Here is a 16,055-nt window from a genome sequence, read left to right as displayed (position 1 = left end):
CATTAGTGTATTTCGACCAAAACTCACTAATAGATCTAAAGAGCTCCGATTGCACTCATTTCAATTTCTATGGATTTCTGAGGTTGCAAGGAGTTCAAATATGTTATTCACTGTTTATTTCGGCTTCTCAGAGGTGTTAAAATATAAATAAGGAAGAATCGTTAAAATTTTCAACGTTGGACCTGATATAGAATCATATCAGACCCAATGTGGGCCTGATATCATTCCATATCAGGCCATTTCAGGCCTAATGTGGGCCTGATATCATTCTATATTAGACTCAATATGGATAATTTTGGTGATTCTTCCTTATTACATTTTAACACCTCCGAGAAACTGAAATAAACAATAGATAGCATATTTGAACTCCTTGCAACCCTAGAAATCCACAGGAACTGAAATGGGTGTAATTGAAACTCTCTAGGTCCATTAGTGGATTTTGACCAAAATCCACTGATAATCCTAAAGAGCTCCGATTACACCCATTTTAGTTCCTGTGAATTTCTGGGGTTGCAAGGAGTTTAAATATGTTATTCATTGTTTATTTCGACTTCTCGGAAGTATTAAAATATAATAAGGAAGAATCGTCAAAATTCTCCACGTTATGCCTGATATAGAATGATATCAGACCCACGTTGGACTTGATATGGAATGATATAAGGGTCACGTTGGGCCTGATATGATTCCATATCTGAAAAATTTTGACGATTCTTTCTTATTACATTTTAACACCTTTGAGAAGTCAAAATAAATAATGGATAGCATATTTGAACTCCTTGCAACCCTAGTAATCCACAGAACCTAAAATAGGTGCAATCGGAGCTCTTTAGGTTCATTAGTGGATTTTGGTCAAAATCCACTGATGAACCTAAAGAGCTCTAATTGCACTCATTTAAATTCCTGTGGATTTCTGGGGTTGCAAAGAGTTCAAATATGCTATCCATTGTTTATTTTAGCTTCTCAGAAGTGTTAAAGTGTAATAAGGAAGAATCGTCAAAATTTTTCACGTTGGACTTGGTATGGAATTCTATCAAGTCCAACGTTGGGCCTGATATGGAATGATATCAGGCTCATGTTGGGTCAAAATTCTTCACGTTAAGTCTGATATAGAATCATATCAGGCGCACGTTGGGCCTATATCATGCCCAACTTGGAGAATTTTGATGATTCTTTCTTATTACATTTTAACACCTCTTAGAAGTCGAAATAAACAATGGATATCATATTTGAACTCCTTACAATCCTAGAAATCCACATGAACTAAAATGGATGCAATCGGAGCTCTCTAGATCCATTAGTGAGTTTCAACCAAAATTCACTGATGGACTTAGAAAGTTACGATTGTACTCATTTCAGTTCCTGTGGATTTTTAGGGTTGCAAGGAGTTCAAATATGTTATCCATTGTTTATTTTGGTTTCTTAGAGATGTTAAAATATTTTAAAAAAAATCGACGTACAAAAGAAAGGAAAAAAGATAAGAGGGAAGAGAAGAAACATTACATGCATAGGAGGAAAAAGAAGAGAGAAAAATAACAGAGAAAGTAAAAAATAAAAATAATCAAGAGGATAGAATAGAAAATAATACTATAAACTAGTATATCTAAATAACAAAATAATATATATCTTTGGATAAATTTAAAAATTTGGATACATCTTTTGATAAATTATTTTTGAAAAAAAAAATCAAATATATAAAAACGGATTGGATTGGAGTTTTGAGGGTCGGTGATGCAAACAAATTGAGCAGGTTCATAAAGTTTTTCCGACAAGTTCAAAAACTACTTAATTTATATTTAAAATTATCAAAATCAAACTCAAACATGCTCCATGATTTTTTCAAACCAAATTTAAACTCATAATATTTTATTCAATTACACACAAACCATTTATAATTCAAATTAAATTCTAATTATTTTACACAATTTTAATTTAAATATACTTAAATTAAAATTTAAATAATTCGAATTGAATTCAAATTTAAATTTTTTCAATTCGTTCAAACAATTTGAATCGAACTGAAATTTTATTTTGAATCAAACTCGAACTAAAATTATTTATATTTTTAAATTTTAAATTGAGCTTAGTATAGCTCAAACTCAAACATCAATATTTTCTTATTATTCAACTCGATGTAATTTGTTTACCCCCCTAATCACTATACTGCGATAATCTAGTTTGAATCTAACCACAACAAACAGTTAATTAGTGAACTTAATAGAGGCCATGATGAACAGTTCATTAGTGAACTTAATAAAAGCCATGATGAATGGTTTGTCATCCAATAATACTGGAAGGCTGGTAGCCAGCCAACCTTTTACAGCAGAAGCAGAAATAAACAAACAATACACGGCGCTTGTGACAGTCATAAAAGCAGAGGAGAGATGGCAAATTCTAAATAAATTTACAAACACTGACAGCTCCTCAGACCCACCATCAATCTACTGTCTGTGAAAGAAAATTTCTCAAATCCAGTTATCCAGAGTAATATACCAGATCAGGTGAAGGCTGCTGCAATCCTTGTGTTCTAAAAATTTTACAAAGATAAGAGACCGCGACGTGAAGCTTTCTTGGCAAGGCTAATACTGGATCCGTTCCTCATCGTCAAAACTAAGGCCCTCGATCCCTCTGAGAGTCGACTCGAAGTTCTTCAAGTTTGGTTGGTTCCTTACCTGGGAAGAGTGTCTGGGTTCTGCAGAACTAAACGGGGAGCTTCTTTGGGAACTTGAAATTTTACGGAAGGTCCCAGGACTGGCCTCCGTAGTACGAGTTCGTGATTGATCAGCCTCAGAGCCTATTTCTCGGCTGCTAGAAACAACAGCTCGCCTTGAAGATCCGCTTGATTGACCCAAAAAAGTTGAACTGGAAAACTACAAATGCCTTTTCAGTGTTAGAAGACATAGAATCAATTAGCACATGCAATATAACATGCCCTACTAACGACTTGGAAGCTAGACAATGTAATCAGTAGGTAAAAAGAGCATGACCAAATGAGGTCGTAAAGGTTGTTAAACATTCCCGCTTACAACAATAAATCACCAAGTCGATGGCATAGACAAACAAGAGCTTGAACAGAGAAACTCTACTAAATGTACTATTGCAGAAGAAGAACAAGACATTCACAAAAGTTCAAGGCAGGCATGTAATTCAAGGTTTGTGGAAACTATGCTCTCATAGAGCATTGATTGTCTGAACAAAGCTCACAGCCAGGAATCCAATACTACAAATAGAAGGACAAGGCCCATTAAAAATTCACTTGTATGATGCCCACCTTAGTAATTGACATGGCTGAATAGGAAAGATAAAAGCAAGGATGAACATGAGCGATTCCAAGCAACTTGTGTAACACACATTAACTTCAAGAATGAGAAATGTTCAATAATATGATTTCACAAACATGTACATAACAATTGTCTCAATTGACTATCTTCATTCTTCACATCCCAATTAAAGAAACAGAAAGCCCTCAAATTTCTAATGGGCCCAGAAACGAGTCAATTAATACATGATACGAATATTCAAGATCGTAGAAAAATTGTTGCTAAGTGAGACACAAAAAAGTTATTCTACGAAGAGTAATCCTAAGCTATGTGTTTTAGTAAGTCATTAAAGTAGGGTGAATTACTAAGCAGGAAAACCTTAAAGATAATCACCATCATTCCCTTATTAAATTACAAGAACAAGAGATTATATCTACCTGATTTTTGCACCACAGAAGAATAGGGTAAATCTCTAAAAATTTAAAGGTAGATACAAATGAAAAACAAGAACCAGGAATATAAATTTCATATCAATAGAGGACCATCCACATGGAACAAATTTCAAAAAAGGCATTTTTTTTTAAAAAAGAAACAGAATTAGTTTTTTTTTGATGGAATAACAGAAATGTTGAGCATCTCAAGCATAGGAAAGTTACAAATTTCATCTCCTAAATGGGTTTTGTGACAGAATGGGATTCTGCCAAATTCTATGAAATCTTGACTAAATCAAGCCATGTGATTCGTGTCAAATCCCATGTGTAGAGAAGATTCTCTTACAAGGGCTAAGTTGCAAACTTGAGTGACTATGCAATATAAACCATAGTTATATCCAAAAAATGGTGTTTATTAGATGTTATAATAGCCCAAACATGATAAGTGAGACTTTTTCCTAGTCTAACATATAGCAACACAAACTTCTAAGCACCTGACACCGACTTAGTTTGATGCATGTGAATTCACATCTTTGTCAAACTTTGATACAATAGACCATACTTATATTAACTAATTCATCGTAGTCCATATCAAAACAAATTATTACAACCATGAAATCCAACTTTTATGAAGACGACTTTTGAATATCTATTCCAACAATCATAAACCATGCTTGCTACTACACAGAAAGGTGAAAAGAAGATACAAAACTCACAACAGCTTCTTTGTTTGCAGGTGAATCATGACCAACAGGAGCCTTCTGCTTGGTCAAGTTCCCAGGATGCACAGCTGGAGGTGGAACTCTTGGGCGATAAGTGGGGTCCAATGTTGCCCAACCACTTGTCCTTGCTTCTTCACCACCTAACAGAACAAAAAAAGAACAAATTAATCTGTTCAACCAATAATGGTTGGAAGAAGTTATGATTTGCAACCTCCAATTGGAACACATACTGCACTACTTTGAATGTTGTGTCAACAACAAGAACATTCAGATTAATAAACTATCTAACAGCAAATTCATGTGAAGGTTCTTTTCTAAGTAATGATATTTCAAATGTTAGTGAAACTATAATTCTGCATTGATTCACAATAGCACAGAAGTTATTGCTTATTTCTGGGCAGATTATAAGTTGGTAAAGACATATGAGTAAATTCTAAGAGACAAGACAACATATATGTGCTGAAATCATGCTAAAAGGATTAAATTACATGAAAATTATCAGATTTGCAAAACCTAATTAGATATGCAAGCTAAAAACCAGTAACTATAGCACCAGGTAAACAGGCATACCAGGCTGTCTATCATTTGTAGTAGCATGAGCCAAGCCAGAACTAGGTCCCACACCTGGTCCCTAAGAAATAAGAGATAATACAACTTAGTCACTAATGCAAAAGACTATTTCAATTTATAAGTAAACATGTTCTTCAAACTAACAATAGCTCGTGAAGGAGCATTAGCACTCTGTGATTGTTGGTACTTCAAAATTGTCCAATCAAAAACATAATCAAACTGAAATCCTGCAACATATAGCAAGTGTTACAACCATTCATATAAAGATTAAAAAGTTATCAGTTATGAGATATCTGACACAAGTTTGGAAAAAAAAAAAAATCTAAGAAGAAAATTAACCTTCTCGGATGAAGAGGTCCCTGAACAATCTCTTAAGGTATGCATAATCTGGCTTATCATCAAAACGTAGCGAACGACAATAGTGGAAATATGATGCAAACTCTGAAGGATAACCCCGACATAAAGCCTGATTGCACCAATAGCTCTCCATCCTCAAGTGAAAATGTCAAGGGAAAAAGAACTCAACTAGTGACATGAATAAAAACAAACCTCAATGGATGTGGCAACTTTTCTTTCACTAATCTTTTCATACTTTTGTTTCTTGGTTCCAGCTTTCAGACCTTGCCATGGAAGACTGAAACAAAGAATCAGCAAATTTATATTAGAAAAGTTAACAGATATAGGAAAAGAAATTTTGGGAAACCCAAGTGCACCTTCCCCTTAAGAAGTACATAAGAACATATCCAAGAGATTCCAAATCATCTCTCCTGCTTTGCTCTTTGCAGTAAAAACCAGAAACATAGAAGTCAGACTATGGATTCATAATGAAGAGCAAAACTGAAAATAAATCAACCAAAATTCAATTTAGCAAATATTTATCATAACAGATAGATCCAGATTAAACATATAAATATTGAGTGAAGTAAAAATTAGGTTCCATACCTATGCCAAGATGTGTGTTAACACTTGCATACCTTGCTGTTCCAGTCAGGTTCTTATTCTCTCTGCGAAGAGGATATTGACAAATGAAAAGGAGCATCAAGTTCAAACAACATGCTAATGAAACTGAGGTAGAATATAAAGAGACTACTACAACAACAACAACTAAGGCTAATCCCACTAGGTGGAGTCGGCAGTATATAAAGAGACTACTAAAAATATGAAAAAGAAACAATGTTAAAACATGATAAAATACGCACACTAAAAGGAGAATCCATAAAGGTAACCCCACTTAGTAGGTTAAAGGCTTGATTGTTATCATTGTTGTTAGCAACTGAAACTGCAGATTCTGCTGACAAAAACTAGACAACACCGTTGCAACTATGGACTGCTTGGTTAAGAACTTGATATAAACTAGTACTATCAAACATTTTTTTTTACTTGGAATTTTTCGAGATGTCACATAACTGTATATGGATTTTGCCAACCAGTATTTGCTGATACAGATACGAGAGTGGAATGGCCATTCTTGTTATGCCTTCCTATAAGACAGCTTACTGGTGCTGCAGATCTTACAAATTTGATCATGTGCAGAAAACCTCCAATATTTACAATGATTCTAATAGATGAAACCTATAATTGCTAATTCTCCTTCTGAATAATATATATGCTATAAATTCACACAATTAACTTCCTAACTGTAAGTTCACTTAACTAAACGCACAAAAGGTTCTAATACTGACTGAAATATAATGTTGAGCAAGATTTTATGTGATACAATTATTGCTAATTATTACATTTCCTCAACTCTGGGGAAGAAAGGTCATCTCAAATCCTTGTTAGTTGGCAGTAATTACATTTATCATCAAAAAAATTCTTCTTCAATCAAATAATTAATCTTCCTTTCCGATATGTCACATGGAAACATAAAGCCTGGATGGGGGAAATCGATGCCAATGCTACCAGCTGATGGCGGATATTTCATCTATCTTCTTCGTCTCTCCTCTTTCCTCCTCCCTCACCCCCATATTCTCCTCCTTAAAGTAAATAAGATTTAATCCCTCTTCTCCTCTCCCCTCCCCTCCTCCCTCCTCTCCTTTCTCTCCAACTTCTCTTCCACTAAGTAAACATAGCTTAATAATTGGAAGGAATAGACATTGTCCTATTTTGCATGTAAGACCAAAAATAACACTAATATGGAAAGGCTATGACAAAGGAATACCTGGAATTTTTCTCTAATAAAGAATAAGTATATGGGATTAGAAAAAAAAAATTCTAAATCCAAACCAAGTGCTCAAGTAAAAGGGGAAAAATCAAAAAATTATTATTTCCACAATGATAACTCTTGGCATAACAAAAAAACTAATTTTCCCATGATTTGGACATACAACCATGATTCTAATGCCTAATACCAAAGAAGCAGCCAAAGCACAAAAGGGTCATACCAATTCAGATATTGGGAAGTGTCATAAGGAATAAACTCCACTTCTCGAGGCACTCATTTCTATAAGCCTCTACTTCAAAAAATAGGATATTAACATGTTTACAAAGTACATCACAATAGAACTATAGAAGTCTCTAAAAACATGTCAGCTATCTGCTAGTGCTTAATGCAATAGTTCTGATCGAATAAATAGAAGAAATGGCCATAAAGACTTACCTATAAGGAATATGCTGGTGAGTAGAACTATCTCTATACTTCTTGGCAAGTCCAAAATCAATAATATAGACCTATATGAAAATCCAAAGTAACTTAACAACAAGGCATAACACACGTGTATTTTATATGCATGGTAGAGGGAAGTTAAAATCTTACTTGATTAGCTCGTCTCCCAAGACCCATCAGAAAATTATCTGGCTTGATATCTCGATGTAGAAAATATTTTGAATGAACAAACTCCACTCTATTTATCTGATAAAAGGAATGAAAAGATTCATCCAACAAGGAAGGTGAGCCAAAGTTGTAATATTAAGTACTGTGCAAACAACGTGGCAGTCAAAATGGCAGGTGCATGGAAGGCAAGAATCAAGAACAACAAATAAGTTGGAAATTGCTCAATAATCCCCAAAAAACACAGTATTAATATGAATTTTCATACCATCTGGTCTGCAAGCATTAACACTGTCTTTAACGAGAATTTTCTGTTACAAAAGTTGAACAAATCTTCAAGACTAGGTCCTAGTAAATCCATCACCAGAACATTGTAGTCACCCTCAACACCATACCATCGAACATTTGGAATTCCAGCTGCCAGATCAATGAAGGAAGAAAAAGGAATGAAGAATTAGAATGACAAAATCTAATTTCCAAAACTAACAAACGCATAAAGCAGTTTCATACTTCCTCCCTGTAGAATCTTGTATAGCTTTGATTCATATATCAACTGTGGATGCTTCGTCTTAACATTTTCCTAGGAAAATAAATAGCAAGTGGCCATCTTAGGGAAGGTAGAAAATCCAAAACTTGGACCAACAGAAAGAAACTCTTGCGATCCAATGGGAAAAAAAAACTTACATATTCTCTGTGTAGTGTGTTGCATATACATTAGCACAATTTCAGATTACAAATAAGGAGTGTGAGGTATTTATTTCATATAACAGGTGAATCCAACTGTAGTAGCCATCTTCAGGGTTTGTGTTAATTTAAGCTTTTAATGGCTAAGATGTTGATCAAAATGGCATAATAATCAGAAGATTAATACGCAGTCTAGTTTGCCTACATTTAATCAATAGATTAAATGAGAAATGCTATCTAACTATGTATTTATGTATAAGGTGGGCTGTGTAATATAATTAATAAACAAATTTAATTAGTATATAAAGTAGTTTATATTATTGTTGCAAATGTCTCATGACAATCATTGAGTATTATGTTATAAATGCTTGTATAATAAATATTAATCTTTTGAAGTTATATTCTATTGTGTTAGTTTATTCTCTGAAAAAAAAATAGTTTTTGAAAAGAAATCAAAGCATCCGTTATGTTTGAAGGAAGTTTCTTGAATAGTGTGAAAAAATTAACTAGCAATTTGAACATTAGTATGTTACATTCAACGAAAATTATTATTTATAAGTTAAATGCTTCAATATAACATCAAAGTTAAAGAAAATATTTCTAATTATAAATATAATCAATGATAATCAACAAAATATAATACCATCTACAGAAATGAGCATGTCCAAGTGATTAATAAAATAAATAACTTATCTTTAATAAAGTAATTCAAAATAAGTGAAGATAAAACAACCAGAAGTCAAGTCCCAACTATTTGAAGTAAATTATATTACTGACAAAAGACAATTATTTTCACTAATTATTTTAATTATTTGTCAAAAAAATCTAATTATCATAGTTAATTATTAAAAAAAACATTGAATCAAAGAGGATAACACTAGTTGTCTCATATCATGGAATACAAAGGGCAATAATGCTATCTTATATGCCTGAGGTTTAACTTCCCAAGAGTTTCTTCACAAGTGATGCTTCAAGCATCACCTGCAAATTTCAATCCAAACTTTCCTGTAACAAGCTCCAGGGCGAAAGCTACTGCATTTTCCCAAACAAGCACCCAACGCTAAGAGAGACACAAGTAGATGATGGTAAAAAAAAACTGACTTTGTTTCTGATTTTCAAGCTGAAACTATCTATTTCAATGGTGCCCTAGCTTGAAAAGAAATAAATAAATAAATTTCTATTTCAGCTAAATCAACTACATACGCAAAGGCATCAAAGATACACAAATACCTCGAAGCCCACACTAAACACTCCAAAAAATAATTTTCACACTTTCATTGATTGCTGAAGAAGGCAAACTATCCTCGTCAAAACTCTACACTTACAAGTTTAATGGCAACTTCTTCGTTCGTTTGGATATTTGTTCCTGGAAAGCGAAACCACCACAGAATCAGACATTCCAATTCCTACCACAAAATAATAACAAAAAAAATCTCGATTGCAAGCTGAATCAGCGACAAACCTAGATAAATCTCGCCGAAGGACCCGCTCCCTATCTTTCGGCCGAGGCGGAATTTGTTCGCCACGCGAGGCTCCATCCGAGCGCGATCGGAAACCGGATACAACCTGGCTTCAAATCAACCCCTAATTCGATCATTCAAACTGGAAAAAAAAAGGTAGGTAAACAACAATAACGAAACCTCTGCTCCTACCCACCACGACGATGAACAAAAGGAATCTAGCAGCTCGATGGAGAGAGGCAGCCGGGCTCAATCGACGGAAGAACCGGAGATTGGATTGAGCGGGGACCTGCCTCGTCAATTCGTCGCTCAGAAACGAGAAGAAAAGGGGGGAGAACAAGCGAGGCGATGGCGTATTCTCGCACGCTTTATTCGCACTGGATTCTGAAGAAAGTGTAGTTAGTACTGTTCGGTGAAGTTGCCTGTTTAGCGGAGGCCGAGCCTATCCGTTTGTTTCCGGCCTTTTGCGTTGTTTTTAAAATAACGGCGTTTCATTTCGCCGTTAAAATTACTGAATTAGTTCAATTGAGATATCTTTTAATATTAATTAACAATAATGGTACGAGTTTTATCTATTTTTCATTTTTCAAATTCTTTTTTTCTTTTTGGGGTTTGGTAAACAAAGACATCAACATTTTCTCGAGCTGTGCATTTATTATAGTATTTAGGCAATTTTCCAACTAAAAATTTAAAAATTGACTAATTTTTTAAAAGTTATAAATTGTTCGGATTAAGTAGAGATGCCAATAGGCGTGACTGAGCCCCGTGAGGAGACATGATGAGTCAAGCCTAACTTGGACTCAAGTTGGTCAGAGTCTAACCCAACATGAGCTCGCGCCTAACCGTTTGGTTGAAGAAGGGAAGAAATCGAAATAGAGTAAATAATTTCCTTCACTCAGACACAATAAACAACAAATCTATTTCTTTCTTCTTCACTTCACGCCAAGCCATGAATGCAGTGCGGCAACAAATCGCTACCTTCTGGCAACCAATGCTCGTAGTAATTGATGTAGACACCATCCTGAAATTTAATATGACTTTTCAAGTATCGAAAGCTTGTAATTTTTGATTCGTGATGGATAATTTGAAAACTTACATTATTAAAGGTAAAATCATAAAGGTTAAATTTTGATCACAAATTTTATCGTTTAAATTTTTTTTAGAGTTTTTTACTTTTTTATTAATTTTTATTTTTATAATATTTAGGATACTTTTAATATTCTTGATATTTAAAATAGAGAAGGTGTCTTTCCCATTTTGAGTTAAGATCCTTAAATTATATACTTTTGTTTTCAAATAAAAGTTATATATTTTTTAATATTAGAATTAATATTTGATTCGTGATTCAAAATTAGACTTTGTCGATGGTTACAGGTGTAGAATTCGAAAATCTATATTTTTATGGGTAAAATCGTAATGGTCAAATTTTGACCCCAAATTTCACCATTTAAATTCCCTTTAAAGGTTTTTTTTTTATTAATTTTGATAATTTTTATTTTTTATAATATTTAGGATAATTTTAATATTTCTTATATTTATAAGACGGGAATTGTCTTGATACTTGTCTTGTTTTGAGTTAAAATATTTAAATTATGTACTTTCATTTTTAAATAAAAGTTCTATTTTTTAAATATTAGAATTAATATTTGGTTCGAGATTTAGAATTAGATTCTGTCCACGTGTAAAATTTAAAAACCTATATTTTTATAGGTAAAATCTTAACGACCAAATTTTGCTCCCAAATTTCACAATTTAAACTCTTTCTAGAGTCTTTTTGTTATTTTTGATAATTTCTATTTTTTATAATATTTAGGATAATTTTAATATTTTTGATATTTATAAGAGAGAAGTTGTGATCCGTATCCTGTTTTGAATTAAACTCATTAAATTATGTACTTTCATTTTCAAAAATTAATATTTGATTGGTGATTTGGTATTAGACTCTATCAATGATTACACATATAGGATTCGAAAACCTATATTTTTATAGGTAAAATAGAAATGGTCAAATTTTGACCCCAAATTCCATCATTTAAATGCTTCTGAGTCTTTTACTATTTTTTGGTATTTTTTATTTTTTATAACATTTAGAAAGATTTTAGTATTTTTGATATTTATAAGAGAGGAGTTGTCTTGATACATATGTTACTTTTTTTTTTTTTTAGTTAAAATCATTAAATTATGTACTAAAGTTCTGATACTCGATCCTCTAATAAATATGAGGATGAAATAAAAGTTAAATACCCGACAAATATATAATAAATGAGAATAAATATAAAATCCGATCCAATTCCAATTCATTTTCATCCCTAACTAAACTTTGCTTTCTGCCATTGTCATGATAATTATTTCACGAGGTGGTTGAATAAGAATATATCTACTGTTTTTTTTTCAGCTGCTTAATGATGTAACAAAGTAAAGAAAAACATTAACCAAGAAGTTACTTGTTCTCTATTACTTTTGAAAATTTGATCAAGTGATAAAAAATTCGATAAGCATTTTAGTATTGCAAATTCTATAATCTTGCAAGCTCGGTCCAGCAGTGGAACTTGGACTTTGAATTCCGCGTCGCGTGTAGCGCAGACTTTTGACAGTCTCTAGTATTCAGCAAACAGTGTTAGTTAATTAGCAATATTAACTAACTTGGTATTAAGAAAATATGCATGAAGCTTAGAAACAGTGTGTTTCTATATATTACTGTAAATCAAATTTGTCCACTTCATGGACTCAGTCAGTGGACGACTCCGTCTTGTCCTAAGTAGCTTAAAGCAAGAAAGAAACATGAAAAAAGGAAAAGGTTTGCTGATGCTCAAATCCTAATAAGAGTTTCAGTGTAAATTAATCTCTTTTCAGTTCCATCTGTTAAACCACCGTTTCTTGTAAACACAATAAATAAAGCTCGGCCACTCCACAAATATTTCCATCTACAAGTTCCAATTTACATTATATTCCACTGATCGACTAGCTAGACTCTCCATGCATTCCATGATCAGAGCTCTTGATTCACTAGAACAAGAACAATTCATCTACCAGGTGAGTTACGTTCTTCCCAATTTGTTGGAGAAGAACTGAGAAAATTTGTTCAGTGTGCTCTGTTTAGAGGATTATATTAATTCGATTTCATATTTGTGTTGGCAGGAGGAGCCGATGAGCTTTGGCCGGCAGCTGCAAGGCGTGCAGTTTCCGGCGGATCGTGACGAGGCGGCGATCATGACGGCCATGGTGGCCGTCATCGCTTCCGCCGCCGCCGCCGCCTCGTCCTCGTCCGCTTACTCTTCTTCCACGTCGGCGATGTCCAACCCGGCTCGAGAAGCTTGTACCGACTTCAACAACTTAAACGAGCGAGCATTTAGGCCTTACAGCTCTGCTCTGGCTCCGAATTATCACGAGCCCAAAGAGTTCCTGTGGGGGCAAAAGATGATAAAGAACTCGATCTGTTTTCTGAGAAGAGTAAAGCGCGATCAAGAGCCGCCGCCGCCGTCAACAAGCAGCCATCAGCAGCACGTGGTATCGGAACGGAGGCGTCGCGAGAAGCTCAATGACAGCTTCCACAGGCTCAGCATGATCCTCCCTCCGAGTTCCAAGGTAATTTAGCTTCTAGAAGCGGAGTCTTGACGCAACAGTAAAATTATTATTTTGTGATCGAAAGATCATGAATTTGAATTATAAAAACAATCTTTTACAAAAAACAAAATAAAACTGTGTACAATTCATGCACCAGACTGTTCTTTATAATTTGACTTAGCTTCTATACATTTTTCTATCATCTTCACTGTTGACGTGCTTTTACAGAAGGATAAAGCTTCGGTGCTGATCGATGCAAGGAACTACTTGAAGACCCTGAGAGCTCAAATTTTGGTGCTTCAGGAGAAGAACCGAAAACTGGAAGCACATCTGCCAAACAAGGAGATGGCAGATCAGGGCTACAAGGCAGGCAATAACGTTCAGGTTGAAGTCCTGAAATTAGGCTCAGAAGAGCCACGCTCGCAGTTGGAGCAGATCCACATCAAGATAGCTGTGGGAGTGGAATGCAACATTGTGAACTTGATCCTGCATGTTCTGGAATGCCTCAGAGGGATGAGGGTTGTGAGCATAGCTTCAGTGGATGCTCGTGCCTACTCCCCACAGATGCAGCAGATATCTGCAGGAGCGAATCTGAAGTTACAGATTAAGGTACAAAAACTAGTTAATTAGCCAAGAAGAAATTATAGCTCATCCATGGCAATTGCCGAGTAGTTTTCTCTTTTGTTAGAGAGAGTTTCTGATAAGTTTGGCAAGTCAATGGAGAAAAGGGCAATAATTTTAGGGAGAGTAGTGCAAGTTGCATGCATGGCTGATGTGATGGACCATTGCACTCCAATTTGGACCTTCCATGAAGCTACTTATTATTATATATATACGATAAGAGTGACTTGCAAGGAAAGGAAAAGGAAGTGAAGTTTACATTTCTTGACTTATCCGTTATAGTTGATGGGTGAATGATTAATGAGTCTTTTGGTGGTGCAGAGGTGCGACTGGAACGAGGCGCTATTCAAGGAAGCCATGAACAGGGCGGTTGGAGGCGTTGCCGCAAGTGTTGAAACTCTTTTGGTGGCGTAGATATGCATTGTGTGTAATTAATGAAGGAGGTTGAGATTAATTATAAAAAAAAACTGCAGAATAAGTATTCCAGTAACATTTTCAATTTGTTTTCCCGTTCAATGATGTAAGAATTGGAATGATAATTTATCTTTGGCGAACATGATGTCTTCCACAGTTTGGCATTGAGATTAATTAACAGGTCATTATATTAGAGCAAAAGATAAACGGGCATTTTAACTGTCCGATTTTATTTTTTTTAAAGAGTGAATTATGAGGGACATTTATTCTTAATATATATAATTCTTTGTATAAAGAGGTTAAATATATAATTAAATATTTTACATCGACTGATCATAATCCTAAATTTTATTAAGTAAATATTCACGTACATAGATACCACATGTATTATTGTGGATAAACAAAACGTTACACTTTTTTTTTTTTACATAACTAGTGCATTCTATACAATAATTTTATAGTAAATTTTTATATTTTCTTATAGTTTAGGAGCCTTTAGAGTTCTTTTCTCTTATCCTGGTAAAAACTTTTAAACAGGTACCCAATCTGCATGGTGCAGGTCTCCTTTGTAAGGATATCAACCAATCAAGCCGAGTTAAATTCAACTTATTTGATAAGAGTAATTAAGTCAAGCTGAATATAAAATAAATCAAGTTATTAAAATAATTATTTAAAGTTGAGTTGATTCTTTTTTACGAGCTTAAATTTAAATTGAGCTGATTCATTTAAATGTAATTTTTTAATTTAAAATTATTTGAAACTTTTATATTTTAAACTTTTTAATTAGTTATTGAATTTGATATTTATTTATTTAGCAAGTTAATAAGAAATTTTTTAATAACATACTTCATAAATATTGTTGACGAATGTTGTTTACGATCATTAATAAATTGAATACGTGTTCAAATTTATTCGTTTAGTTAAATGAATTATTAAAGTTTATTCATTTAATTTATCTTGTAAATATTGAATGAACATAAATAAATTCTTAGCAAGCCTGATTTGATGTATGATCCTGTCCGAATGCTGAATCAACGGACACTGGGCACGTGGCACTCTCCGGTGGCTGACGTGGATCTTCGACTGGTTGCACGAACCTCCGGCGAACCTGCACAGAAGTCGGGCCGGGAAGGGGTTCCCGGCGGCGACCCTCCGACGCTCAAGTCAGGCAAGCAAGTAGTGAAAAAAGTGGCTTCAAAAATGTCTCACGCGTACCTCCGGCGAAGTATAAGGCTCTTTATATAGAGCGGTGAAAGAGCTCCTGCACGTCCACCGAGGCGCATACGTGTCCGCAGCCCATACCTCAGTATGTGTCTGTCAGAAAGCTTACCTGACGCCATACTGCTATAGTCCAAGCACGTCTTCGATGGGACAACAGAACACCCCGTTGTCAGACTTGGAGCATGGCCTAGCCATAAGACTTGACAGCTGTCAGAAGATGTTCTTATCCCTCTCTACCGATCACAGGCCAGGGCGTCCTGCAAGCCGGCTGGACGGGGAGTCCATCCGGCCAGCCCTCATCTTAAGCGCTGGCTGGACGACACTCACATCCCGTCCGGCCT

At 34.6% G+C, this 16,055-nt stretch overlaps 2 protein-coding genes across 2 annotated transcripts; one reads left to right on the top strand and one right to left on the bottom strand.

Moving 5' to 3' along the window:
* Nucleotides 1–2,219: 2,219 nt before the first annotated feature.
* On the bottom strand, nt 2,220–10,233 carry LOC121979235 (casein kinase 1-like protein 2). The gene is made up of 15 exons (XM_042531191.1): nt 10,091–10,233; nt 9,897–10,000; nt 9,760–9,800; nt 8,261–8,330; nt 8,019–8,167; nt 7,736–7,831; nt 7,580–7,650; nt 5,923–5,984; nt 5,694–5,757; nt 5,530–5,614; nt 5,320–5,446; nt 5,125–5,207; nt 4,981–5,041; nt 4,405–4,550; nt 2,220–2,867 (listed from the first exon to the last, which is right to left on the bottom strand). The coding sequence occupies exons 2-15, from the start codon at nt 9,970–9,972 to the stop codon at nt 2,577–2,579; spliced, it is 1,422 nt and encodes a 473-aa protein (XP_042387125.1). The 5' UTR covers nt 9,973–10,000; nt 10,091–10,233; the 3' UTR covers nt 2,220–2,576.
* Nucleotides 10,234–12,708: 2,475 nt separating this feature from the next.
* Nucleotides 12,709–14,652, top strand: LOC121982565 (putative transcription factor bHLH041). The gene is made up of 4 exons (XM_042535716.1): nt 12,709–12,927; nt 13,033–13,479; nt 13,687–14,067; nt 14,401–14,652. Exons 1-4 carry the CDS (start codon nt 12,871–12,873, stop codon nt 14,491–14,493), a joined length of 978 nt encoding a protein of 325 aa, XP_042391650.1. The 5' UTR covers nt 12,709–12,870; the 3' UTR covers nt 14,494–14,652.
* The last annotated feature ends 1,403 nt before the right edge of the window (nt 14,653–16,055 follow it).

Source organism: Zingiber officinale, chromosome 5A (genome assembly GCF_018446385.1).
Source record: "Zingiber officinale cultivar Zhangliang chromosome 5A, Zo_v1.1, whole genome shotgun sequence".
NCBI classification, from domain to species: Eukaryota; Viridiplantae; Streptophyta; class Magnoliopsida; order Zingiberales; family Zingiberaceae; genus Zingiber; species Zingiber officinale.
This window is presented reverse-complemented; position numbering and strand designations above follow the sequence as displayed.

Bases quoted from the DNA above. Each gene is read 5' to 3' on its own strand.
- LOC121982565 (XM_042535716.1), top strand. From the start codon at position 12,871: ATGCATTCCATGATCAGAGCTCTTGATTCACTAGAACAAGAACAATTC. The intron at 12,928-13,032 runs GTGAGTTACGTT...TTGTGTTGGCAG, and splicing joins AAGAACAATTCATCTACCAG to GAGGAGCCGATGAGCTTTGG. The intron at 14,068-14,400 runs GTACAAAAACTA...TTGGTGGTGCAG, and splicing joins ATCTGAAGTTACAGATTAAG to AGGTGCGACTGGAACGAGGC.
- LOC121979235 (XM_042531191.1), bottom strand. From the start codon at position 9,972: ATGGAGCCTCGCGTGGCGAACAAATTCCGCCTCGGCCGAAAGATAGGG. The intron at 8,168-8,260 runs GTATGAAACTGC...TTGATCTGGCAG, and splicing joins CAAGATTCTACAGGGAGGAA to CTGGAATTCCAAATGTTCGA. The intron at 7,651-7,735 runs GTAAGATTTTAA...ATTTTCATATAG, and splicing joins TTGGGAGACGAGCTAATCAA to GTCTATATTATTGATTTTGG.